This window comes from Sapajus apella, unplaced genomic scaffold, assembly GCF_009761245.1.
Source record: "Sapajus apella isolate SASKATOON/1434 unplaced genomic scaffold, GSC_monkey_1.0 scaffold36, whole genome shotgun sequence".
Classification (NCBI taxonomy): domain Eukaryota; kingdom Metazoa; phylum Chordata; class Mammalia; order Primates; family Cebidae; genus Sapajus; species Sapajus apella.
In genome coordinates, this window is record NW_022436976.1 from 31,403,606 (window position 1) to 31,429,541 (window position 25,936).

At 50.1% G+C, this 25,936-nt stretch overlaps 1 protein-coding gene across 6 annotated transcripts in view; it reads left to right on the plus strand.

Moving 5' to 3' along the window:
- Window positions 1-803: 803 nt before the first annotated feature.
- Window positions 804-25,936, plus strand: part of SSBP3 (single stranded DNA binding protein 3) — a 180,697-nt gene continuing 155,564 nt past the window's right edge. For 3 of the 6 annotated variants that reach the window (XM_032296896.1, XM_032296897.1, XM_032296898.1), the window contains exons 1-4: window positions 814-1,241; window positions 2,257-2,329; window positions 2,550-2,611; window positions 5,168-5,252. In XM_032296896.1, coding sequence (XP_032152787.1) covers window positions 1,186-1,241; window positions 2,257-2,329; window positions 2,550-2,611; window positions 5,168-5,252 — 276 coding nt within the window. In that variant the 5' untranslated portion in view covers window positions 814-1,185. Of the gene's footprint in view, window positions 1,242-2,256; window positions 2,330-2,549; window positions 2,612-5,167; window positions 5,253-25,936 lie in introns of all 6 variants that reach the window. The other 3 variants (XM_032296895.1, XM_032296899.1, XM_032296894.1) reach the window with 3 other exon arrangements.

Below are 25,936 nucleotides of genomic sequence, written 5' to 3' on the forward strand. Positions count from 1 at the left end.
ATCCTCTTAGCCTAAGTCCCCTCTCCCCTACCCTCGCCCCGGGCTTCCCAAAGCACGCCAGGGGCCATTTTCGCGCGGCTCCACTTTGGGGTTTTCCAAAGTATTTTAATGATCTAGTAAAGGAGCAGCCGCACGCCTCGGCGCCGGCTCGAGCCGCCCAGCTCTCAGCGTGGAGCCCCGGGCCCGGCGCTCGGAAGCCAGACTGGGCGAAAGGGAGGCCCGGGGGCGGGGCGGGCTGGGGCCGGGCTGGAGTCTGGGGAGGGGGTCGGGGTCAAAGCCCTGGGAGAGGACAACCGAGGCGGGGGAGAGCAAGATAAGGGCTGGGCTGGCGCGGGCCGCGGCGGGGGAGGTGAGGGGCAGATAAGGGAGAGGGACGTGGCAGGAGGGAGCGAGCGGCGACCGCTTGGGGGGTCTGCGCCCCCTCCCATCGGACGCTGCCGCAGCGCCCCCCTTGGCCCCCGGTGGTCCGCACCGCGGGGAGCACCGGTCAGATTCCCCTCCTCGCTAGGGCAAGGAGACCAGGGTGCCCCCAGCCCGACCCACGTCGCCCCCCGCTCCGGCGACGGAAAAGAGAGGCTCGCGCCCCCGGACGCCCCCAGTTCGCCCGCAGGAGCAGGCAGCGGCTTCGCGGAGGCGGCGTAGCGGGGACTGCCGCGGCCGGCGCTGTCAGGGCGTCCCTCTCGGCCGGCCCGGGCCCGCCCCCGCGCGCGCCGATTGGCCCAGCCGGCCATCCATCGCGGGATGTTGCCGCCCGCCTCGCTCCCTCGCCCGGGTAGCCACGTTCGGTTGAGCTCCAAGTAGACCAGCAGCGGCGGCGGCGGCGGCGGCAGCGGTGCCGGAGGCGCAGAGGGCGGCGCAGGCGGAGCCGGGCGGGCGCGCGAGCGAGCGGAGAGCGGGCGGCCGTGCGGGCGGCGGCGGCGGCACCACAGGCCGAGCCGGCGCGGGAGGAGTTCCAGGGCGATGGGGCCGCGGCCGGGGCTGACGCTTTGACAGCTGGAAAGAGCGCGGAGCCAGCGCCTGGGGGGGAGGGAGGGGAGCGCGGCGAGGAGAGCGCCAGCGAGCGAGAGAGCGAGTGAGCGAGCGCCGGGGAGGGGGCCGGGAGCGAGGGGCAGCTCGGGAGAGCCGGAGCGGTAGCGGCGGCGGCGGCGGCGTCGGCGAGGCTCGGCGTCCTCTTCCCAGCAAACCATGTTTGCCAAAGGCAAAGGCTCGGCGGTGCCCTCGGACGGGCAGGCTCGGGAAAAGTAAGCCCTATTTTGCAAGTGGCGGCCGCGCTGCCGCCGGGCTGCGGGCGGGCGGCGGGAGGCAGGTGGGCGGGCGGGCGGGGGCAGGGGGCTGCTGCGCCCTCGGGCCCCCAGGTCCAGGCGCCGCCTGCCTGGCCCTTTCCCTGAGGCCGCGGCGGGCGGCGTGGGAGAGCCCATTGTTGGAAGCCGGCGGAGGTTGGGGGATCGGGGAAGGGGCGGCGGGGGGAGCCGCTGGAGGAGGCACTTGGTGGCCGCGGCGCGGGCTCGGCGCCGGGGTCCGCGGCGAGTGGTGGGCGAGGTGCCGCCAGCGAGCCTGGGCGCTCGCACCAACCGGGCGCTCGCCGCCGTGGCCGCACTTTGCTCACCGGGCGCGGGCAGGGGGCGCGTGGCTTCTGCAGCCCCGAAGCCTCCTTTTGTCCGCCCGCGGCGTGAAGAGTGCGTGCCGGGGGCTTTGTTCGGCCGGGAGCGCACTCCCTTCCTTGCCCTCGGCTTCGTCACCGGCTCCGCGTCCTCGGATGCCGGGCTGGGCAGCGACGGTGGCGCCGGCTTGGCCCCAGGCTTGGGGGACAGTTGTTCGGGGGGAGGTGACGAGGGTAGCGCTTTGCTGCCCACTCCAGAGCGCGCCAAGCCCCGGAGTCCAGGGCGAGTCTCCCCGGATCTCCAGAGCTACGGAGAGCGTAGTGAGTAGTGGGTCGGGAATGGTAAGGTGGCTGTGGGGTCTAGTGGCTCGCGAGTTTGAGGAGCCCGGGTGGGTTTGCCCCCGACGCCACTTGGAAGTTCAAGTTTGGGGGCTGCTCTCCACCCCTCACGGCTTGAGGGAACGCGTTGTCTGGTCTCTACCGCCTAAACGTTCCTATCTGGCGGCCTGGTTTGGGGTGAGCTAGCTGCTTAGCTCTGGTGGGGGCCACAATGGGACGGCGCAGACAGGGCTCAAAGCCTGCTAGCAAGGTCCTGGAGAGCACCGGTGGGATATGACGCCTTTCTTCTCTCTCTCTGCCTCCTGCCCACTTTCCAGGTTAGCTTTATACGTCTACGAATATTTACTGCACGTAGGAGCACAGAAATCTGCACAGACCTTCTTATCGGAGGTGAGTGGGACTTCCCCCAGCATCCAGTTTCTTGACACCCCCCCTCCCCACTATTCTTAGAGCCTTTGTTTTCAGGAGCAGCCACTGTGGCCACCATTTTGAATTTTTATCACCTTTTGGCATTTATTGTTAGTTGGTCTTCCCAGCCTTTTGGTTCTGGGAAGCCCCCAGCCCACCCCCTCTCTGCTCATCTAAGCTGCCTCTGCTCTTTCCTTTCCAGATTCGATGGGAGAAAAACATCACGTTGGGAGAACCGCCTGGGTTTTTGCACTCGTGGTGGTGGTAAGTTTGTGTGATAGTTTTGCATGTGTGTGTGTTTTGTTCTGAGCCCTGGGTCCAAGTGAACAAAGAGGGGAGGCATGGAGCAGGCCCTCCACCCTGTGGCCCTCCGCGTTGCCCAGAGTAGGGTACCTCCGGGCGCTCTGGCCAGGCTGGCCAAGGAGAAAAAGGGCAGAAGAGGATGCTGCCTAAAGTTTTGGGGAAAAATAAAACCATCTGTGGTGTTGGGGTAGAAACTCCTTACTTTTACATCTCACTCTTGGGCTCTAGGCAGGGGATTTGAAAAAACATTGGAGGATTTTTGTCAGTTCTGCATGTTGCTTTAATTAGAGGAGTGGGGGTGGGGCGGCGTGGAGGGGATACCAGGTCCGTTTTACAACTGGCCTGTCCCTTTTTCTCCTCGGAGCTCACATCCTTAAGAAAGGACATTACCGGGGCTTTTTCCAGGCACCCTGAGAAAAAGCAAGAAAGGGCTGCCACTTCCTTTAAAGATACTGATTCAGACTGACTGGTCCTTCCTTTTTTCTGGGAGCTCCTTGTCCCTCTCCCCCACTAAAACCACAAAGTGGTGTTTTACGTAAAACCTTAACTGGTCAGAGTCGACCTCACAGTGCTTGCAGTAGGGGCTCTCACTCTCTGTGACTCTGTCACCAGGCCTCTGTGTCCTTTGGGTGTGGGGCCATTACAGGTCTGGTTTCTGTTGGGTTTGCGACAGGCGGGAGGGAGCTTAGGGTCAGCCCGAGTCAGTTGCCCTAAGTGTGTGACCTGGGGGTTTTGTGGGACTGATTGGTGGGGTCTTTGACATCCTTTTGGGAAAAGAAAAGAGTGGCTTTTGATATTTTGATGGAGTTCAGTGAAATGTTTGTTGGGATCTTGGTTTACCTGCCAGCTCAGGTTACTGTTTCAAGTCTCTTTGAACAGCCGGAGGATGAAGTGTCTGTTCTAACTTGTGCAAAGAAAATGAGTTTTTAATTACTTCTGCCAACCTCGGAACTGCCGGTCTTGGAGGCATTTGAGTGGCGGAAGGATTCCACCTGTAGGAGTGGGTGGTAGGTTTTCTGTGGCTGTTTTTGGAGGGAATGTGTGGATGGAGTTGGTGGCTCTGATCAGCTTGGGTTTTGTAGAAACTTAGGCTGAGTGACGGTTACTTAGAAGGGGCTGGGGAATTTGTAGCGTTGGAAACTTTTAACCTGTGGAGGAGGTAATCAGATGTGTACAGTTCCAGAAGACAGAAAGGAATGTTCTCTAGCCCTCTTTGGCAGCTAGTAGAAGTCCCTGATTTTCCTGTTATATCCAGAATCTCCTGAAACTTCTCCATCCTTATCTCAGTCGCAGGAACGTAGAGTCTGCTGTGTTGGGCCTGGGTGGTGGTGGCTTTGAGTGGCTGTGGTCCTGTTTGTTAGAAGTTGCTTCGTGCCATTTGACACTGAGCAAATGACCCAGGCTTTCTGGAGCGGGAGGAGGCAGTGGAGCTTGTCTGGTGAGGGGCAGGCTGCATTATTCACACACCTTGAGTGAGATGCTTGTCTGATGACTTGCAGGGCTGGCTGTGATGAGGACAAGAGCACTGCACCAGGAGTCGGACTTTGGTTTTGGTGCCCACTTTACCCTTTAAGCTGGTTCTGTCCCTGGGCCTTGAGCTGTTCTTAGACCCCTTGTTAATATCCGTGACGACTCCATGTTTGTATAGGGCTTTATTGGTTGGCAAAGGGCTTGTATGTCTGTCCTCATTTTAATACAGAGTGTTAGAGTGGCCAAACAAAATCTTTAGTAGGGGGTGAGGGAGGTGTTTCTAGGCCTGCTTTGTTCTTCCTCTCCCTTTGCTGACAGGTACTTCTCTGAAGAGGGCCGTCTATTGCAATGTGAAAGGACTAGATGTTTGGTTGACTGTGACCTGTCCTTTGCCTAATTGATTGGTGTTTTTTGGTGTGTAGGGGGAGGAGTTGTTCTTGCATGAGAATTCCTTGGGGGAGGGCTGGGGTGCGAGTGGGGGTGGGGTGGGAAGAGTGAAGGTTCGGGCTCTGGGATTTAGAACCTGTAAAGTTTCCTTTACTGCCAGTGTCTCCCAGGTTGCTGCAAATATGAACGATAGTTGTGTCCTGACTTTGGCACTTGCAGCTTTTTTATGCGTTTTGGTTTGGGTAGTAAAAATAAAGGAGAGACCAGTGTGGATTCTTACCCACATTCATGTTCGTCTTCCTAGGGCGTCCGTGAGTGGGTTCTACTAACCCCTTTGAGCTTCAGTTGGCCCTTGTGTAAAGTGGAGAGAAAATTGCCTACCTTACAGTACATGGTAGACACAAGTAATATGGGTATGAGATATCCAGCACGTAGTAGGTATTTGATATATAAGAGCTATGACTTCCATGAATGTTGGCTGGCTTGCCAGAAGAAGTTGGATATGTTTTGTTTTCTAGGCTGCTTGCCCAATGAGAGCTGATACGGTGGGACGGAGCCTTTGAGAGACCTAGTACTATTAGCGCCATGCGTTGTGCACTTGCCATTGTGTACACAAGTAATAATTAGTAACCTGATCTTATTTTATTTTTCTCCTTGCAGTGTATTTTGGGACCTTTACTGTGCAGCTCCTGAAAGGAGAGACACTTGTGAACATTCAAGTGAAGCAAAAGCCTTTCATGATTATGTGAGTAACAAATTTTTAATCCTAGCAATAATTACAGGGTTGGATAGCTCTAACTTCTCTAGTACGAAAAGCAAATACACAGCCAGTTGGCAGTGGTCTTACTTTCTCCTTGCCTTTCTTTCTGTTCCCCTGCCCACCTCTCTGCAGCCCTCCCCACGGTACCCTTCTCCAGCGGTATAACTTGGTGAATGGTGTTCCATAAAGTTGTAATGATGCAAAATTGTGTAGATATCTGTCTGAAAAATGAAATGGCGTTGTACAGGACTCACAACTGTGTGATACGTTAAGAGTGAACAGTTAGCTGGGAGGGAACTAAGCCTCTTTAGTGTTGGTTTAAGAAAAAAATTCTAATAGGCAAACCTAATATGAAACTTATGTTTTTGGAGTTGAGTGAGAATTTGGTGGAATGGACTCTTGCTCTGCTTTCTAGAGAGCAGTCTTTCAAATTACGGGAGGGTGGTGTGTGTGTTTGGTGTGGGTAGGCTCATGTGGTATCCACTAAGACAATTTGTACACTGAGATCCTCAGCTAGTTCGTAACCTTGTGGCCAAAATGTTCTTGTGAAGATAGTTAACATCATCAGATTGTAGTTCTTTCTATCCTATTACTCACTTTCTACTGGGATGAATTTCTTAAGATTTAGGAAATTATTACAAGAGAGATGCCTGCCATCTATTCATCTCTGATAGCAGTCCCCAAAGGGGACGAACAGACACACATAGCTTTCAAACCTGGGTTAGAATGAGACTTGACATCTGATGAAATGGGTTAGGACTCATCTTGGGGACGTGGAAGAGGATGTGTCTGAAGGTCTTCCATAGCCTCCATTCAGTTCTTCTTATTAACCCTGTAGGTGGTTAAGTGTGTCCACATAGCAGGTGATCTAATTGGTCTTGCTCTTCTGCATGCAGTGGGGAGGAATGGTCCTGGGAATCCCTGGGTCCATGGGAGTTGGTTTCTTGAACGTCGTCAGGTCCTACCTGCTTGGCCTGGCCATCTGAGTTCTCTGCATGTGGAGGTTGAAATTGGTTAGGAGACCAGAACCCATCTGGTTGTTTCACAAGTGGTCAAATCCCATGACTAGCAATGTCTTCATGGTGAAAATTTCTTCCATAGTATTAGGAGTTAGAGACTCAGCTGGTGGCCCACTGGTTTTGAGAATATTCAATGTGATGCAATTTTGTTGTGGCTGAAAAGTTAATGCTTTTGGAATGGAATGCTGAGGAAATTGAGCAGTTCTTGTGCCCTCTCTAGGGCTGAAAAAGAAGCTGGTGAATGGTACTTCTGGTCTGGTAAACTTAGTAGTGAAAGGGAGACGTGACTGGTTCACTTATGATGTAGTCCTTCTGGGAAAATCCCATAGTGATGATGGGGTTTCCTGACCTTGATGTTCAGGGAGGCTAAGAGGTAACAGCCATATGAAAATGGTTGGTGAACTTGACCTTTCTGCCTATTAAAAATCTTGGATGGTATTTTTTCTAAACCTGTGAACAGCCAACACTGTTGCTAGCTTTTGACTATGATACAAATGATTTCATTTTAGAATCCGTGGATGGGTGGGTGTGTCTATTTCATTCTCTTGAGTTAGTGTATCTATGCTATTTTTTTGTGTGTAGGTTTCAGAGAAGTTAATGATTTCAGCCAAGTTTGGTGCTCTATAAATTTGAGACTCTGGGAACTTGCGGTGTGGTCTTCCATCTTGAAACAATATGGCGACAGTGAAAGTTTGTACGTGGGGTTGCTTTCAGTAGTTTGCTGAGGAATGGCAGTAGAATTGTATGGAGATCACTGAGGTTGGCGTTGACATTTAGAAGATACTACTAAGTCATGAGGTCGCCCTGGTTGAGGCCCACATTTCATACGTTGGGGGTGTAAAAACCTATTTTCCTGAATTGGGCTCCACCTGGTATCACGTGGCCTGAGAGTCAGATCATGTGGGAGGAAGGATGGAGTGATGAATGGGGATTATGAAGGAGCTAAGGCAGGTAGCATTGAGTTGGAGGGATGACAGTGGAGAAGCAAGTGGAAAACTAAGAAAAACTTAGGAAAAGGAACCCTCTTTCTCTTTGTCTTTCTCAAGTCTTTATCTAGTCTTTTCCTTCCTTCCTGTGACTACTGTCTACTTAGCCTTCATTCCTTCTTGCTAGAATGTTGCAGTAGCTTCTTGCCGATTCCTTCGTCTTCCCGGGAATGCATTCCTCTCTTACCCATTCAAATCCTGTTCATCTTTGAAGGACTTACGAGATCATTTTCTGCATTCTGTGATCACTCCTTCATCTCCATGTCTGTAAAAACCACCTATACAAAGCCTCTGTTGGCAGCTCTCCATGTGCTAGGCTACTCTGCTAACTGCTGTAGGTTCAGTCCCTCATACCCTGCGGGGACCTGATGAGAGAGGGCTTGTTGTTCACTCCATTTTGCAGATGAAGCAGCTGAGGCACACAGAGGTTAATTCCCAGCTGGGAAGTAGTAGAGTTAGATTGCACACACATGGAGGCGTGATTGACTCCAAAATGGGTGTTTCGAACACCGCCTGGCTTGGCCCTACAGGCCCGTGGCAAGTACCACTTTTTTGCACAATTCCAGCTAACTTCTCACTTAGGGTTGTTTTTCTGGCTACAGCCTATTAATTTTTTCCATGGTCGAGACCGTGAACTATTCATCTCTGTAGCTCCCACGGTACCTTCCATGTAGCAGGCACAGATGCTGATTGAATGAAGGAGTTAAGGTCATAGGAAGAATGAATAAGTCACTTGGGGTCAGTGAGCGTTGAATGGTGTTCTTTCAGATACTTAATTGTTGTGGGTGCTCTTGAAGAAGGTGGTTTTAAAGACAATTAACTAGTTGTTGTAACTACTTTTTAGAAAATGAAGTAGAGTGTAAATCAGTGTATCTGTTGACTGACCCTCTGTTATCTATCAAGGAGATCCAAAGATTCTCAGGGTATGGGGAGTTCGTGCAGCCAAGACCCATCTTTGGTGGGTAAGAAGTGCTTACGGGGCAATGGGAGCATTGGGAAACTCAGTCTGGAGTGGACTTTTCTGAGAAATTGGTTTGCATTGAATCAGAAGAGGTCAATGGGAGGAAGGTCACAGTCCCATTATAATTTCCTTGCTGTTGCCTTCAAGCCAGAGCAGTGCATCCCAGAGTGTTGGCAAAAGCCCATGGGGTCCGGTTGGGGCATCTCTTTCGGTTCTCTTAGACACCGTTGTCTGGGTTCTGACCTTTTGTAGAGTGGACACTTCCAGCTGCATGAATGTCTCTTACTGTGGATATTTTCACTTTGCAGCTGCCTTGTCGGTTGGTTTTTGTTATAAAATCTCACTCCCATTTTACAGATAAGGAAACTGAACCCTAGAGTTTAAGTGGCTTGTCCGAGGGCAAGTAGCCAGGTGGTGGCAGAGCTGAGACTAGAAATTCTCTATCTTTCTAGTTCTGCCTCTCAGCAGAGAATCCCTGCGAAACAGAGGGAAGGCATTTGCAATTGACCTGAAGCATACCTGGCACCAGGTATGCCGGTTGGTGCCCCTTACATGTTCACTGAAGAAATGAACTTAACAGAATTGAATGGAAGCCCCTACAAGGTGAATTGCAGAGTCACTGGCAGAGGCGAGACCTGAACTCTGGGAAGGGGGTTTCTTGTGGTGCAGCGACTCTTAACTCTTGGCAGGGGAAATGTGATAAAAGCTATGGACAGTATTTCCAGAAAGCCTTCATAAAGGGGACTTCATGCGTGGTTTCAGGAGGTTCACGGACAGCTGCTCCAACTCCAGGTTCCTCTGTGATTCCCAGTGAAGAACTTCAGGAGTGAAATGGACATGGAATTCCATGAACTTGATGAATTTTCTTTGCTTGCCTCAGTTTCCCTCGACTGAAGACCTGAGGTTCCTTTCATCTTGGCTGTTGTGTGCCCCCACCTCAGTGATGCTGGCCCCCTGGCCCTGTGCTGCCATCCCAGCAAGACTCTGCTGACTCCTTCCTTAGTGGAGGGGAGACTTTGCCTTGAGGAGGGTTGGTTAAAATAGGAAAGTGCCCCAGAGTTGTGGGCGTGGGCAGGCGCTAAGGTATTTGTGGCTGTGTGGCAGGGGTCCAGCGTCCTTGGTGGGTTTGAAATAGCAAAGTGATATTTGAGAGGGCTCTCCTTGGATGTGCTGAGCTGAGGTTCCTGCCAGGCCGGAAGTGTCCATGCCTGCTAGAACCCCTTTCGGGGAGGGGGACGAGAGGGTGGCAGTGCAGGCAGGAATAGGTGGAGAAGGCCTGCAGCTGGGCTGCAGGGAGCTGGGGGAGTGTGCTGCCCTGTGATAAGCCAGGCTAGCTATCTGCCCAGAGGTCCTGGCAAGTTCATGGCGTTGCCTTTGGCTCTGACCCTTGGCACCCTTGTGTAGCAGATTAAAAATAAAAAACATACACACTTTTTTTTCTCTCCCCCATTCCCCTTGGAGCGTAGGCTTTGGGTTGCAGCCCCTCTTTAGGCTCCCGCCCTGTTTTCTGCAATTCCTCTTAACCCCAGAGGCTGCCAGACTCCTCCATCGGTAGTTAATTAAAAATTAAATGAGAGAAACTGGAATTGCATTTTGCCAGAACCCGAGCAACGCAGCCACCTAAATGGGTTTCAAGTGGCGGCAAGACCCCAAATTGCAAATCCTTGCCCTTTATTTCAAGGCGGGAGGTGGGGCGGGGGGAGTTGTGGGGACCCAAACAAAGTTTTTGGCAGTGGTCACTTCATTTGAACTCCCAGACCAGCAGCGTGCACCAACCTTTCACATAATGCCATCTTTGTTAGCTAAGCATTTGCAAACTTGGACTGAGAGTTAGCTCTGTGCCAGCCAGCACTCAGAGGGAGCTGGGAGACACCCAGCTCTCCCCACAGTGCCCTTAGGTCATCTCAATTTTGTGAGGGAGGCAGGTTCTTGAGTGGGGACCTCAGGTCAAGGGTGCCTGGCCCCCTTCCCTTGGCTTCCCCGCCGCTGTATGTGAATGTGTGTGTTTAAGCCTTAACAGGGAAAAGTAGCAGGGAGGTGTGTGTGCTTGGGGGTCTGTCAGCCAAGATAACAGAAATGTTACACTAGCTGTAGCCCTTATAGTGTCTGAGGGTTTAGAGTATTTAGAAAAATTAATCTTTTTTAGCTTGGTAATAATTCTGACCATGGCACAAGTGCATTAGACGATTCACATAAACTTCTTTAATACATGTTTCTGGGAGCTTACAGGAAATAGACAATCAGGATTGTTTGTTTTTGATTTGCTGAGGTAATGGTGTTTTTTGTAACCTTAGCAAGATGAGTTTTAGGAATGTTTCTCTCTGTTACGCATTTCTTTTCCTGGGTTTTGAATCTTCTGGATTTTAAAGGGTTTGTGTTCTGACTGGTGACTTGGACTCCCATGTGAATTCTAGTCTCTACTCTGTCATTTCCTGGTTGGAAATTGTTAGGGATCTTCATTTCCTGGTTGGGGTCCTCAGTTTTCCCATCTGTAGAATGGGGGACTGGTGACTCCTTTGCATAGTGGTTGTGAGGGTTAAGTAATACAGTACAGTCATCCCTCAGTATCCATGGAGGATTGATCCTAAACCTCCCAACCCACCACCTATCCCAGCCATCTTGTCTCACCCCCACACTCTCAAAAGGGGCAAAGCTGGCAGTCCTGTCACAGACTGGTACTGATTAACGTTCCCCTGAGATGTCTGTGCCCCTTATCTGTATTGAGCAGAGTGGTCCTATCCCACTCCCGCATGTGGCTGCTGCATAGCTAAGTGGTAAGGCCCAGAGGGTGTGCAGCTTGGCATCGGTAGGAATCTAGATTTGCATTTCGGTTTCATGCCCTCGTTAGCTGTGGGGGGGCCTTCGTTTCTCAAGGTCCGGCTCTCTACTGTAAAATAGGCTCGAGGGCTGTCCTGGTGCAGCCCACCATGGGGACCACCGTGAGAGAGGCATGGAAAGCTGTCCAGGGCAAGTTGGTTGTGCTATGAAATCCTGTGTCATTGTTAATAGGGATGAACAGGACCGAAAGTCCCTAAATGAGGGTCTTCGCTGTTCTCTTTGGTATGTATCTTGCCCAGACTGTACCTGATTTTTTTTTTAATTGTATGAGGGAATCCCCCTTTTTGGGGGATTCCCTCATACAATTAAAAAAGAGTCTTAAAGAGAAGGTGAGCTTGAAAAGGGAAGTGTCAGCCATGGCAGGTCCATGGGAAGCTGGTTCTGCCCATATTGGCTTCTTTTTCTTTGGACTTCCTGGGGTACTCCTGAGACCTTGATCAGTCGGCCCCCAGACCAGGAGAACAAGACATTACCGTGTTTTCAGGTTACCAACCTCCTGTTGTACTCACTTTCTAGTTGAAGAAACAGATGTAGTCCAGGATGAGATGTGGGCTTAAAAAGAATTGTGTGGAATGATCCTTGTTTTTCTAAGAGTCCAGGTTATAGGGTTAGTACGGAGTGGCAGGGGTACGACTGTGTCATGATGAAATAATGTATTTATTGTAGATATAAATAGCAGGATTGCAGGTGATGGAACTGGAGGTTACCTACTGTTCTTGCAAGCAGCCAAACAAACCTGCCCAGAGGGAAAGGTGCCCGAGTGAAGTTACCAGTAGAACTCAAACCTGCAAGCCTAATTAAAAAGTTTAGGATGCTTTCCTTTGCCTTGTTGTGGTTACAGGCTGTGCAAATGTGGGCACCTTAAATAACCTCTGAGCCTCAACTTCCTTGGGTGGAAAACAGGGTTAATAAAGTATACCAGGCCAGGCGTGGTGGCGCTCACCCCTATAAACTCAGCACTTTGGCAGGCCAAGGCGGGCGAATCACTTGAGGTCAGGAGTTAGAGACCAGTCTGGCCGACATGGTGAAACTTCATCTCTGCTAAAAATCAAGTTAGGCATGGTGGCATGTGCCTGTAATCCCAGCTACTCGGGAGGCTGAGGCAGGAGAATTGTTTGAACCGGAGAGGTGGAGGCTGCAGTGAGCTGAGATTGTGCCTCTGCACTCCAGTCTAGGCGACAGAGCGAGACGCAGTCTCAAAAAAATAAAAAAATAAAGTATACCTACCTTATAAGGTCATGAAGATCAAGTAAGTTTACATATACATACATCATATGTACTCGTGTCTAGCAGAGTGTAAGTGCTGCATAAGTGTGTCATTTTTCTTTCTTTTTTGAATTTATTTTTAATGTTTTATAGAGACGTGGTCTCGGTTTGTTGCCTGGACTGGCCTTGAATTCCTGGCTTCAAGGGATCCTACTGCCTGGGCCTCCCAAAGTGCTGGGATTATAGGTGTGAGCCACTCCTCCTGGACTGTGCTGTCATTTTTCTTATCTCACCCCCAGCCTGTTCTGGGTCCTGGCTGCCTGTTGGGTAGTGTTCTCAGTGATGCATAAGAAGGAGCCAGCAGAATGACCTTGGGGTGAGAGGTGTGTGCCTGTGAAGTGTGAGCCATCATGGGCTAGCCTCCCTGCTGATCAGCTCTCTGGATCCCTGGGTTTCAGGTACCCCTGAGGGATTGTGGGGGCAAGTCACATATGCCTCCCCTCCCCCAAGTGATGGGAGGAGCAAGTCACATATGCAGCTTCCACACCAGCCTGGGTGCTTGTGAGGATGAGAAAAGAGTGGACGCCCGGATGCTCCTGGCCTGTGCCTGGCCTGAAGTTAACCTTAACCCATCACTGTCCATTTTCTCCTCTTCCAGTGACTTCTTATTTTCTTGAGACAGAGTTGCACTCTTGCTGCCCAGGTTGGAGTGCAATGGTGCCATCTTGGCTCACTGCAACCTCTACCTCCCAGGTTCAAGTGATTCTCCTGCCTCAGCCTCCCAAGTAGCTGGGATTACAGGCATGCCCCTCCATGCCTGGCTTATTTTGTATTTTCAGTAGAGGCAGGGTTTCTCCATGTTGGCCAGGCTGGTCTCAAACTCCTGACCTCAGGAGATCTGCCAGTTTCGGCCTCCCAAAGTGCTGGGATTACAGGCGTGAGCCACCTCGTCCAGCCATGACTGTCCATTTTCTAGGAATCTGGAACAGGCACTTTCCCCAGCCACTTTGGACTCTTCTCCGTGATTCCCGCTTGGTACCTTACCACCTGAGAGGGTTTTTTCCTCCCTACCAACCATTTCTTCTGCAGAGCTGATGCCAGCCTGGAATGTGGCCACCTCCACCAGGCCTGCCAGGAAGACTTGCATGGGAAGATATCCCTCTTCTGTTTTTGTCCCTCAGGAACTAACTTTTAACTCTCTTAGTCATTTGTTACCACTGCCTGGAAGGCGAATTATTTCAGTTAAGGTGGTGTCTCTTCCCTTCCTCCTTCTGGAATGAAAGCTCCTTGAGGAGAGGAACTTTATCTTATTGCTTTTTCTGTCACCCCATTCCTGGGGTCTATTTCAGGTCTTGCATGCATTCTGAGGTCAGTGAGCAGGGCTCCGCACCTTGAGAAGTGAGAAGGATTTGATTCCTGCCCAGGCATCAAATGTGTTAAGTACACTTTTTAATGAAGATGGACAAGGGGCACATGGTGAAACGTTGTTTTGTAAACTCCGAGCTGTGACCCATTAGTACATCATGAAACCAACTTAGTGGGTCATGACTGGCAATTACCAAAAAAGAAACAACCATATTATACAGAGTAAACATAAGTACTGTTTCCGGAAATGTCTGTTTTCAGTGATTTATGTGTGCATATAAAAGTATGTGTGCCCTGGGTTTGTAATGTAGTATTTGCCTGATTCGGGGGCTCAACCCAAAGTCAGGAGGCCACTAGCCCAGAGAGAGCTGAGACTGAATATTAGTTCCTACAAGTTAAGTGGCTTGTGTCAAGTGACAAGCAATTACTGAGCCTCGGTTTCCAGATCTGTACTAGAAGGAAATGATCTTTACCTTGGAGAGTTGTTGGGGAATTGTTCCCCACCACATCTTGTGCTTTCAGAGTGGTGCCTGGTGGGCGCTTGGTACCTTTGTCTCTGTGTTTGCTGCCATAGTCTTAGTGCACTGAACGCATAGAAAGTCTCAACAGATGCTGGTTGAAGGCAGAGTAAGCAACAGCTTCCTTTGGTAGGGGTGGGACTGCGTCTTGGACCACTCTGGAGTGGGCATGGCAGGAGAGGGCCTGAGAGTGCAGAGACATTTTTCTTCATTTTCTTCTTCTTCTTCTTCTTTTTTTTTTTTGAGACGGAGTTTTGCTCTTTTTGCCCAGGCTGGAGTGCAGTGGTGCAATCTCAGCTCACTGCAACCTCTGCCTCCCGGATTCAAGTGATTCTCCTGCGTCAGCCTCCTGAGTAGCTGGGATTACAGGCATACACTACCATGCCCAGCTAATTTGTATTTTCAGTAGAAACGGCGTTTCTCCATGTTGGTCAGGCTGGTCTTAAACTCAGCCTGGTCTTAAACTTGACCTCAGGTGATCCTCCTGCCTCAGCCTCCCAGAGTGCTGGGATTACAGACGTGAGCCATTGCTGCCAGCCAACACTCTTCTTCCTGATAGTGGAGTCCACGTGGCTCTCTAGGCAAAGCCTGAAAAGTCTGCAGCCTGTCCCTGCTGGCTGACTGTGGGGCAGCTCCTCCTGCCTGTCTGTGATTGAGGTGGGGGTCCCTTGGCCCCTGTGGAGCTTGTGTCTGAATAGGGCTCAGGCAGTGGCGGCAGTAAGAATAGGTCTTAAGGCATCCTGTCTGACCGAGGTTGACCCAGCCTCCCAAATTCCCTGTCCCCTCCTAGTGACAGCTGTTTGCACAGCTTCCAGGGCAGGTTTTGTGTCCTCTGCTCTTTATGTGTTTGGGTGAAGCGCCTGACATTTCACTTCTGTTTCACAGTCCTCTGACCTTAAGAAGCATGGCTGCTCCCCGGGGCCGCTGCCTGAGGTTTTCCTCTGATCCTTCTTTCCCAGTCACAAAAGGCTATTTGAGAGAGGAGGCAGTGGGGGAGAGCAGGCCTCTCCCACATTCGGGCTACTGCTGCAGCGCTTTGAGCTCCGAGAGGGGCAGAGCGTAGCTTTGCAGACCGGGTGGAAATAGCAGTCGGTTGGTGGGCAGTTACTGCCCAGCGCCCGCTGCCTGTTGGGCTTTGCTATTTGGTGATGGGGACTGATTCGGTGTTGTGAACCGTATGTGGGATTTGGACTTGGATGACCAAGGTACGAGATCTGGTTCTTTTAGATGGCCTTGGGTAAGTGGTCTGGTATCTGTGAAATGATAGGAAACAGTGGGCCAGCATTTTTCTGCGCCTCCAGCTTTTTGGAAGTTGGGCAAGAATGTGTGAAAAAGCTTTGTGAGTTGTGGTTCCCTTTGAGAAGGCTGTTTCAAATGTGTATAAAGGAGGCACTCAGTTTCTAGATGGGGACACTGAGGCTGAAGCAGGCTGGTGACACAGCAAGCCTGGGACCACCACTGACTCGAGAAAACCTCCACCTAAGAGGCTGGAGCCCGTGTCTGTGTCTGTGCCGGTGCCATCCTTTAGGAATTTTGCAGCTTTCTTTGGGAGAGGCCAAGAGCTTCCTGTGGCTTTGGCTGTTCGGCTGGTGCTGGGGGCAGACGGCCCAGTGGGCAGGCCTGGTGCCGGGCGTGTGCGTGCTGCCTGTCTTTGCTCGCTGGCTTTTAGAAGGCTTCCAATAGAAAATGTTATCCTCTCTCTAGAGGCCCTTCCTCTTGGCAGCACCGCCCGCCCGCCGGCCAGATCCCGCTCCGAGCCCGCTTGTGTTATGGGCGGCGGCCCTGGCCCACAGCTCTGGGCAGGCTCTCTGCGATCTCTGCGCTTCAAAAGGGGATTTTACAGCATGACAGGGAATTTCAGCCACCACGTTATCTCCGAATTGGCCAATTGATGGTTTCAGCAGAGCATTTCAGCACCAGGGAAGCCAATACAATTTGAGTTAGTTGTGATGGCTGCCACTTTAAATACCGCAGTGAATTTCTGTCAGGGAGCTAATGCATGGAATAGGGAATTGCAGAAAACTTGATCACCAGAGTGCTTCAGTCGATTCTGACCCCAAGCTACGGAAAATGAACTTAAATCTAGTTGACTGTCGCCACATACTTTCTTTGGCGTTATTTTGCTGGCAGCATCATCGTCAGAGGGAGCTGGAAAAGAGACTAGGAGGAAATCAGGATGTTTGCCTCTGGTCCCCGGGATTTTAGAGAGCGACAGTCTTCATGGGAGGTTGACCATTGGGATTTGGGGTGGTGAGTTCTTGGGGAGGGATAAATTTCTAAACAGCAGCATGGCTTAGTAATGGTGAATTCCCTATTTAACAAAGCAAACCAGTGCTTACTGAGCACTTACAATGGGTTCAGACCCTTAAAAGACATTCTTAGTTCTCCCTGTTGGGCAGGGGACAGGCATTCCTCCCATTTCTTGACAGAAGAACTGTTAACAATAGCAGACAATTATTGAATGCTAACTGTATACCAGGAACTGTTGTGTGCTTTAGGTTTTGTCTACTGTCATACTTGAAACAGCTCTGTGGGTTAAGTTTTGTTTTTCCTGTTTTGTAGAGAAGGAAATGGTGGCGCTTAGAGGGATTCAGTCACGGGCAAGACAGAGTTAATAGGTTTTTCTTGTTCTTTTTTCGAGACTGAGTTTCAGCCTGTTGCCCAGGTTGGAGTGCAGTGGCGTGATCTCAGTTCACTGCAACCTCTGCTTCCTGGGTTCAAGTGATTCTCCCACCTCAGCCTCCCAAGTTGCTATAGCTGGGATTACATGCGCCCACCACCATGCCTGGCTAATTTTTGTATTTTTAGCAGGGACCGGGTTTCACCTTGTTGGCCAGGCCAGTCTCGAACTCCTGACCTCAGGTGATCTGCCCGCCTCAGCCTCCCAAAGTGCTGGGATTACAGGACTGAGCCATTGTGCCTGGCCAGGCTTGTCTTCTTAATTAAAAAAATTTTTTTTTTTTTTTTTTTTTTGAGACAGGGTCTTGTTCTGTTGCACAGGCTGGAGCATAGTGGCACGATCTTGGCTCACTGTAGCCTCAGCATCCTTGGGCTCAGGTGATTCTCCCACCTCAGCCTCCCAAGTATCTGTGGGAGGCACGTGCCACCATGCCTGGCTAATTTTTCTATTTTTTGGGGGTAGAAACAGGGTTTGCCATGTCACCCAGACTGGTTTTAAACTCCTGGCCTCAAGCGATCCTCCTGCCTCGGCCCTCTTGCCCCGGCTCACAGGTGTGAGCCACTGTGCTTAGCCCAGATTTGGCATCTTTTCTGTCTTATTAATTGATGACCCCCTGCCCAACCTGAGGTGGTTTGATGCTGGGGCAGGCAGGGCCAGATGGGTCCTGAGGGGACCAGCCAGCTGAAGTCCTGCCTAGGCTCATAGGGTTCCTGACTAGCGCAGTGCTTCTCTGTGAGTGGAGGGATTGGGCTGTTTTTTAATGACCTCATCTAGGAAGAAAACATTTTGGTTTTGGGAACTATGTAACTCAAACAAAAGGTTTGCTATCTGTTCACTTAAAAGGCCCCCTTTTATTAAATTTCCCACCACCCCCTGTGGACTCCACGCTGGAAAATATTTTATTTACAGAGATTGCATGCATTGAGTCACCGTTAATTTTAATGAAGAAATGTGGAAAATGAGAACTATATAGCTGCTGATGAGACTTTCTCATCAGCTCAGGGGAACCAACGTGAGCACACCAGGTTGGTAGAATAGAATAGAATTCTGGTCAACAGAAAAACATTGGAAATTTTGGTTCCAATTCAGTTGAGGCAGACCTAATTCCTGTAGAGCTTAAAAAATATTAGCAGTGCCAGCCGGGCGCGGTGGCTCACGCCTGTAATCCCAGCACTTTGGAAGGCCGAGGCGGGTGGATCACGAGGTCAAGAGATCGAGACCATCCTGGTCAACATGGTGAAACCCCGTCTCTACTAAAAATACAAAAATTCAGCTGGGCATGGTGGCGTGTGCCTGTAATCCCAGCTACTCAGGAGGCTGAGGCAGGAGAATTGCCTGAACCCAGGACGCGGAGGTTGCGGTAAGCCGAGATCGCGCCATTGCACTCCAGCCTGGGTAATAAGGACCAAACCCCGTCTCAAAAAAAAAAAAAAAAATATTAGCAGTGCCTTAAGAGCCCCCAGTAAAGTTTTCCAGAGACCTGGTTAGAATCCTTAGGCAGGACCCACCTAGCAGTGGTGCCTTCTCACTTTGTCCTGGCATGGCTAGGGTTGACCTCTGTAGAAGGACATCTCTCATGTTTCCCCCAGGACTGAGGAAGGTTAGAATGCAGAGTTCTCTCCGGAGATGGCTGAGCCCTCTATTTATTTATTTATTTATTTATTTTTTTGAGACGGAGTTTCACTCCAGGCTGGAGTGCAATGGCGTAATCTTGGCTCACCACAACCTCCACCCCCTGGGTTCAAATGATTCTCCTGTCTCAATGAGATGGGGTTTTTCCATGTTGGTCAGGCTGGTCTCGGACTCGTGACCTCAGGTGATCTGCCCGCCTTGGCCTCCCAAAGTGCTAGGATTACAGGCATGAGCCATTGCGCCTGGCTGGCTGAGGCCTCTGTAGGTCATCCACCCCTGCTTTCCTGGCTCTGCAAGCAAGGCTTCTCTCTTAGGGCAATGCAGCTTGGAGGGTAGACACACTAGGGGTGTGAGAGCCTGCATGGACAGCTCCCATCTGCAGAGCCCCCTCTCCCTACAGACATGCCAAGGGCAGGAGTCCTATATTCCCTGCCGTTCTGTGCTGCCATTACCTGCAGGAGATGGATCACTGGACGGTGAGTCCAGAAATCATCCTTCTCTACCAAGCTTTCCCACTTAATGGCTTGGTAACCTTTGACAGATTCCTGTCTTCTTTCTTTCCTAATTTGTAGTGTAGGGAACATGAGGGATATAAGAGCAGTTTCTGAAAGAGCAGTGACTACCATTTACTGCATTTACCCCAGGCCAGCTACTGTGTGTGGGCATGACATTTAATCTCTGTAACAGTCTGCAACGTAGGGGCTGTTCGGATCCCATTTCTTGGATGAGGAAGCTAGGGCTCGGAGAAGTGAAGTGATGAGTCCGTTATGAATTCGTTAGATAGTGGAGCTGGGATTTGAACCCAGGGCCCCACTCTACCTGTGAGTCCTGCTGCTACTTTGACAAACTTTTGGATGACTTTGGGAGATGGGGACTTTGGGGAAGAATGCACATTGGATCATTTCAGTAGAAACCTGTAAACGTGTCTTTTTTAAAAAAAAATGTCAGTGACAGTTTGCTTCTCAGTGAGATGAATGCAGATAAACCTATTTTGACTGTTAACTTATTTTGTTGCTTAAAAGCCAGTGACATGTAGTGTTGAATTTATTTTTCTTCACAACATTTAAGTGTTTGCCACTTCTTGAGTGATGTGTGTGAATTTGGGAATTGCTTGTACTTTGAGAATGGAGGCCACTGCTTGTACGTAAGGCTTTTGCCTTAAGAGGGACTTTGGGGAAGGCTTGTTCTGGCTTGGGGCCTCGCTGAGAAGTGACTTCAGTGCAGCAAGGGTACCTGCGTCTGAGGATATTAATGGAGCCAAAGCTCGCTCTGAAGTTGGGGTCACGGTGGAGAGCTGATCGCAGGAGTCTTTGTGACTGGAAGCCTAAATATTTATTCTGTTCTGTCCCTAATGAAAACAAATTGTCAACAGTTGTTCAGTAACTGACTAAATTAAAATCTGTAATTAGTCAATTAGATTAAAGAGTTGGCACAACCTGATTGTATCATGCTGGTTAGGTTATTAAGAGAAAGGGTGTGATTTTTAATTACTGAATGCTAATTTTGACAGTTTCAAATAGAAACAGACGTGTTTTTCCCCCCTTTCCCTAATTCTGAATGGTTTGGAAAGTAAAGACTCTCAATGTGTAAATGATGTTTTTTTGAAGGAAAATAATCCGAGAAGGCCCTTCTGTAGAGTAGGAGGGATTTCAGCAAAGAGCCCACGTTGGATTTAGTTGAAAGGGTTAGTTGGAAATCCTTCCTTTCTTGAAGAGGCATGGCTTGGCTTTTGGCAGCTTCGTTTTTGCTGTCAATGAGAGGTTGGATTTCAGCTCTAAGCAGTTGAATCATTGAGTTTTTTTTAAGGGTCGCCCCAATTCTCTCAACTTCAGGGTTTTTTTCTGGCCAGTGCCCTGGAAACTATAAGCAATAGTAAACGATCCAGGAAGGAATCCACTGCGAAGGAAGGCCTGTGGGCTCTTTGGGACACCAGCACGTGTGAGCAGTCTTACCCAGTGTGGTATCAAGTGTCTGTCTTCTCATACGCTGGCATCCTAGGAAGACGGACGGTTGGAATGGACGTTCTTACTTCATGGAATGAAAGTTTTGCTGACTGCTTGAGGAAAGCTGAGAGCTGGGGCATGGGGTGCTCCAGTGTGGAGGGTCAGGGGAAGAATGTACTAGGGGAGGGTGCTAACAGACAAGAAGGAGAGGACTCCTGTTAAGTAGTAGCTGGGGATGACAGGAGAGAGGCCTCTTGGTTGGGACGAAGATGGGATCAGAAAGTAGGGCCAGTTCAGCTAGGTGAGTTGGTGTACTCCTATAGTCCAGCTACTCAGGAGGCAGAAGCAGGAGAACTGCTTGAGCCCAGGAGTTGGAGGCTGCAGTGAGCTATGATCATGCCTATGACAACATAGTGAAACTCTCTCTGTTAAAAAAAAAAAAAGTAGGATCAGTTTATGGATTATGGATTGAAGCCAGCCAGATAATTTATCCTGATTAGGGAAGTGGGTTTGAAGATGGAGCTAGTCCTTCCTCCCACTTTTTCTGGCGGGCGCTATGTCGTTGCTTCTCCTACCGACACTGGAATATGGGCTATAAGCTGCCTTGGGACTGGGGGCAAGAGCACCTGAGCTGCTTTCAGGTGAGGACCCCAGTACAGTGTGGATTCCCTCACTGGCCAGAGGGATCATGCCATCTCCTCACCCTCCCCAGCTCCTAGGAGTTTATGATGTGGACGGCTCTAGAACCCATAAGGTGCTGTGCCCCTGGGACATTTTATCTGAAGGATGTCAGTCCTAAGAACGGGCTCATAGGCCACTGTGGGAAGCCCACCCAGCCCTTGCTTTTCCCTGCACCAAAGTTCTGTGGGGAGTGAGGGGTTGAAGCTCTAACCCCAGGTCCCTGACTGGCCACTGGACAGCATCCTTGTCTTGAGGGAAAGCCACCCTAAACACCTGTACCTCTAGAACTGCACTGAACCACCCCCACATGTTGATGCACAGGCTCTACTTTCTGGATAGTTTTCTTGTGGGCTGAGTCTTCCATGATGCCTTTTTTTTTTTTTTTTTTTTTTTTTTTTTTTTTTTTTTGTATTTTTAGTAGAGACAGCATTTCACCATGTTGGCCAGGCTGGTCTCAAACTCCTGACCTCAGGCGATCCCCCCTGCCTTCGCCTCCTGAAGTGCTGGGATTACAGGCGTGAGCCACCGTGCCCAGCCCCATGATGCTTTTTGACGCATCAGTTAAAATGGCCTTTAGCTTTCAAGATGCAGTATTGAAAGCTGTGGGTGATCCAGAATGGGTCATTTTTCTTTGAAAACGGAAGCAGCTTTATTGTTTGTGTCTGATGGATATGGGATACTGGGGGACTGAGGTGCAAAGAATGAGAGTTTTTGATGGTTAAGTAGCCTGGGTTCTGATCCCCACATGAGCCTTCATTCACGGTGTAACCTGTGCCAGTTGATTAACCTCTTAGCCTCAGTGCCCTTGTCTGTAAAATGGGGATTGTACTCGGCTTGCAGTACTGCTTTGAGATAATGAAACAGAGCACGGTAGATATTTGAGGAATAAAGGAATGAGAGGCTGAAAGGAAGATATCTGTGCTTAGGATTAGAACCCAGGCTGCAATTCCGGGGCATGTTTAGCAACATGAATAAGTGAGAGGAGTGGAATGAAAAGCAGGAAGTATTTATGAATGGTGGATTGGTGTATGATCTGAATTTGGAATTCCTCCTTCAGACTCAGGATTCATAGCCAAGGCTGAAGAAACCGTTAAGAGGGGTGTGTGTTTTGAGGGGGTTGGGGGCTGGGGGGCAGTGGCAGATAGAAGTGGGGAAGGAACAGTGCTAGGAGAGAGAACATTTTAAAAGCTTCCCCACTGATAGATTTGTAGCCCTGGGTAAATAGGGAAGCTTGTAAAACTTGATTCATTTTCTTCCTGAAGTCTGTTTTTGGTGGAGAGCAGAGGTGAGGACAAAGACAGCCAAGGGAGCCAAATGCTTTTAGGTTAGAAGTGTTTATATGTCCCCAGCACATGCCGTGTCCTTCAGAAGGGCCAGGGAAGTGTTTCGTCTTGCTCCCTGCCCCCAAACGATCTTTCTCTTCCTAAGTGCCGGCTTCCCCAGTCCATCTGTGGAGGACTGCCCACTGCTGCTGCCGGAGACTCTGCTAAGGCCTCATCTAGGGGTGAGCGAGAATTTCTGCCTCAGGATGACTTCCTGCTTCCTCCTGGTTTGTGGTTTGCGCTTTCCTTTTGGTTAGGAAGTATGTCCTTCCCTGTCCCTGCCCAGGCCTGCTCTGGAGACGTGGACAGGCAGCTGGGGCCACCATTGGTCAGTGAGGCGATAGGGTGTGTCCACAACTAGAGGCCCATGTGAGCTCCTCAGGAATGAGGAGCTACTGCTCTTGGAAAACCTCTGCAGAAATGGAAATGCGGTCAGTGGGGAGAGATGAGAAGATGATGGGCCTTGTATGTTGGAAAAAGAAAATGTAGAGGGACTCATGGAATATTTCTGTGTTTTGAAATAAAAATTATCTGGGGACCTAACATTTTTTAAAAAAAGACAGCTGTGGCCGGGCATGGTGGCTCACGCCGGTAATCCCAGCACTTTGGGAGGCCGAGGCGGGTAGATCACCTAAGTCAGGAGTTTGAGACCATCCTGGCCAACATGGTGAAACCCTGTTTCTACTAAAATACAGAAATTAGCTGGGTATAATCCCAGGCTGAGGCACGAGAATTGCATGAACCCAGGAGGCGGAGGTTGCAGTGAGCTGAGATCGTGCCACTGCACTCCAGTCTGGGTGAGAGAGTGAGACTTTGTCTCAAAACAAAAATAGAGAAATAAAGACCACTGTGTAATTTGTTGTTGGGGTGGAATGTGAAGCCTGAGACAGCCAGGCTGTAGTTAGGGAAGGGCCACGCTTCTTGCCTTGGGGCCTTTGCACAGGCTGTTCTCCCAGCTTAGAGCACTTGGCTGCCATTCTTTCTCCTCTGGGGGAACCCTGTTTAGTTTTCATGTCTCAGTTTAGACATCACTTAATTCTAAGATGCTTCTAATAATCCTTGAGCCTCTGGGGGCAGAGCCCCTGGTGTATCTTGTAAACTGAGGCCCAGACACTTAATGGATCCCCACTCAACATTTGCTGGCTGAAAGAATGGTCAGGGAGGATCAGGAGGCTGCCCACCTCCCAGGGCATCTCTGTACAGTCTGTGCATTTGAGCGGCTCCCTGAAGTCTTAAGGCCCTCAGAACAAGTCCAAGTTCGGCTGCTCAGTTCGAGCCCTGGCCTTGGTGTTAGACTTTCTTTTCTGAAGTAGGCCTTTGACACATTGATGGAGCTTCAGATGTGAAGTGGCCTCAGAGGTGTGTGGGAGAATGCTCACTGTTCAGTTAACCCAGCCTTTTGACAACTTCTGAGGTCTCTCGGGTTAGAAGCCCCACGACTGTTCTGCCCAGTTCTTGCTTTTTGTAAAGGGGGCTGGGGAGTGGGTGGGGCAGGGATGTGGTCCGGAATCCAGAACTCCATCACTCAGCCTGTGTCTTAGTGGGGTGTTAATGGAGGATGATGGAAAATACCCCGCTTCTGATTTCTTTCTCTCCTGTAGAAATATTTTATTATTGAACCCCCTGTAACTCAGGGTTGGTGGAGATTTTATCAAGGCCATACAAGTCTACCGTTGACCTTTGCATTATCTGAGAAGACTTGTGTTTGTTAGCCAAGGATAAACAGGATTCTAGTGTGAGTGGCTCAGGGCTTGGGGCTGTGGCCTCTGTACAGGGTTGCTTCTAATTGTGAATGGCTCTTATCTGTTCTTCAGGGAGGGTCTAGCCACACCCTAGTAGAGGGGCTTCTTTCTTTCTCTTTTTTTAAAGAGATGGAGTCTCACTCTGTTGCCCAGGCTGGAATGCAGCGACTCGGTCACAGCTCACTGCGACCTCCACCTCCTGGGTTCAGGCAATTCTCTTGCCTCAGCCTCCTGAGTAGCTGGGGCTGCAGGTGCACACTGCCACACTCAGCTAATTTTTTTTGTATTTTAGTAGAGACAGGGTTTCACCTTGTTGCCCAGGCAGGTCTCGAACTCCTGAGCTCAGGCAATCCGCCTGCCTGGGCCTCCCAAAGTGCTAGGATTACAGGCGTGAGCTACTGTCCCTGGCCGGAACTTCTTTATTTCTAAGCCTGCCATCCAGGCTTTTCCAAGGGCCTGAAATGCTTACTCCCTTTCAAAAACCACTTTCTGCTAAGACTGTCCTAATAGTATCAGTTTAGCAAGACGTTATCCAAAAATCCACCCATAGGTCATCGAAGATATTTGTTTTTCTCAGATATTCATCTAGTCTGTCCCATTCATCAAATATTTGATGCCGCTGCTGTTTGGCTGTGGAGGCAAAGACACCAGCAAATCTTTTGCCTTCACAGAGCTTATAGACTGTTTCCTCCCCTTTATCTGGAGTTTTTGTATTTAACAATACTAACGGGCTGGGTGCAGTGGGTCACGTCTGTAATCCTAGCACTTTGGGAGGCCAAGGTGGGAGGATCGCTTGAGTGATCAAGACCAACCTGGGCAACATAGTGAGACCTTGTCTGTAAAAAAATAAAATGCTAACGGCGCATCTTTATTTTTTATTTATGTATTTTTTGAAACAGTGTATTGCTCTGTTGCTCAGGCTGGAGTGCAGTGGTGCGATCTGGGCTCACTGCATCTTTTGTCTCCCAGGTTCAAGCGATTCTTCTGCCTCAGTCTCTGGAGAAACTGGGGTTATAGGTGCCTGCCACCATGATCAGCTAATTTTTGTATTTTTGGTAGAGATGGGGTTTAGTAGAGATGACCAACACACCATGTTGGTCAGACTGGTTTCTAACTCCTGACATCAAATGATCTGCCTGCCTCGGCCTCCCAAAGTGCTGGGATTACAGGCATGAGCCACTGTGCCCAGCCTAATTGCACATCTTTAAATATAAGATATATTCTATTGGTTCTGGTTGGCTTGTCCCCTAGAAAGGCACAGGACTGCTTCCCAGCATCCCTGCATGAGATTGTGGGGTCACCCTTCCCTGGGCTTGCCCTGGCACCCTGTCTCACTGCGCTGGCCGGCTCTGTCATTTTTGGACTTGTTGCTTAGACTCAGCTGAGTATTTGCTTCCTCCTCTGTAAAGTGGTGGTAAATGATACCTTTGTGGTCCTTGAGTGGGTGGGTGTGGACTTGGCTGAGCCAGGCCATTTGAGGGCCTCAGCGAGGTGCCCCACCCAGGTCGGGGTTAGAGTTTGGAGAAAGTGGTGATCACCTTGGTGAGAGCACAAACTGGAGATGTAGAAACAGAAATGTCCTTATAAGGCTATGATTCTAGCAAAAATGGGTTAAAAATTGGTTATTGGAAACACAAATCTACAAGGACGTAAACTAAAAGAATGAGCTGGGCACGGTGGCTCACGCCTGTAATCCCAGCACTTTGGGAGGCCGAGGCGGGCGGATCATGAGGTCAGGAGATCCAGACCATCCTGGCCAACGTGGTGAAACCCTGT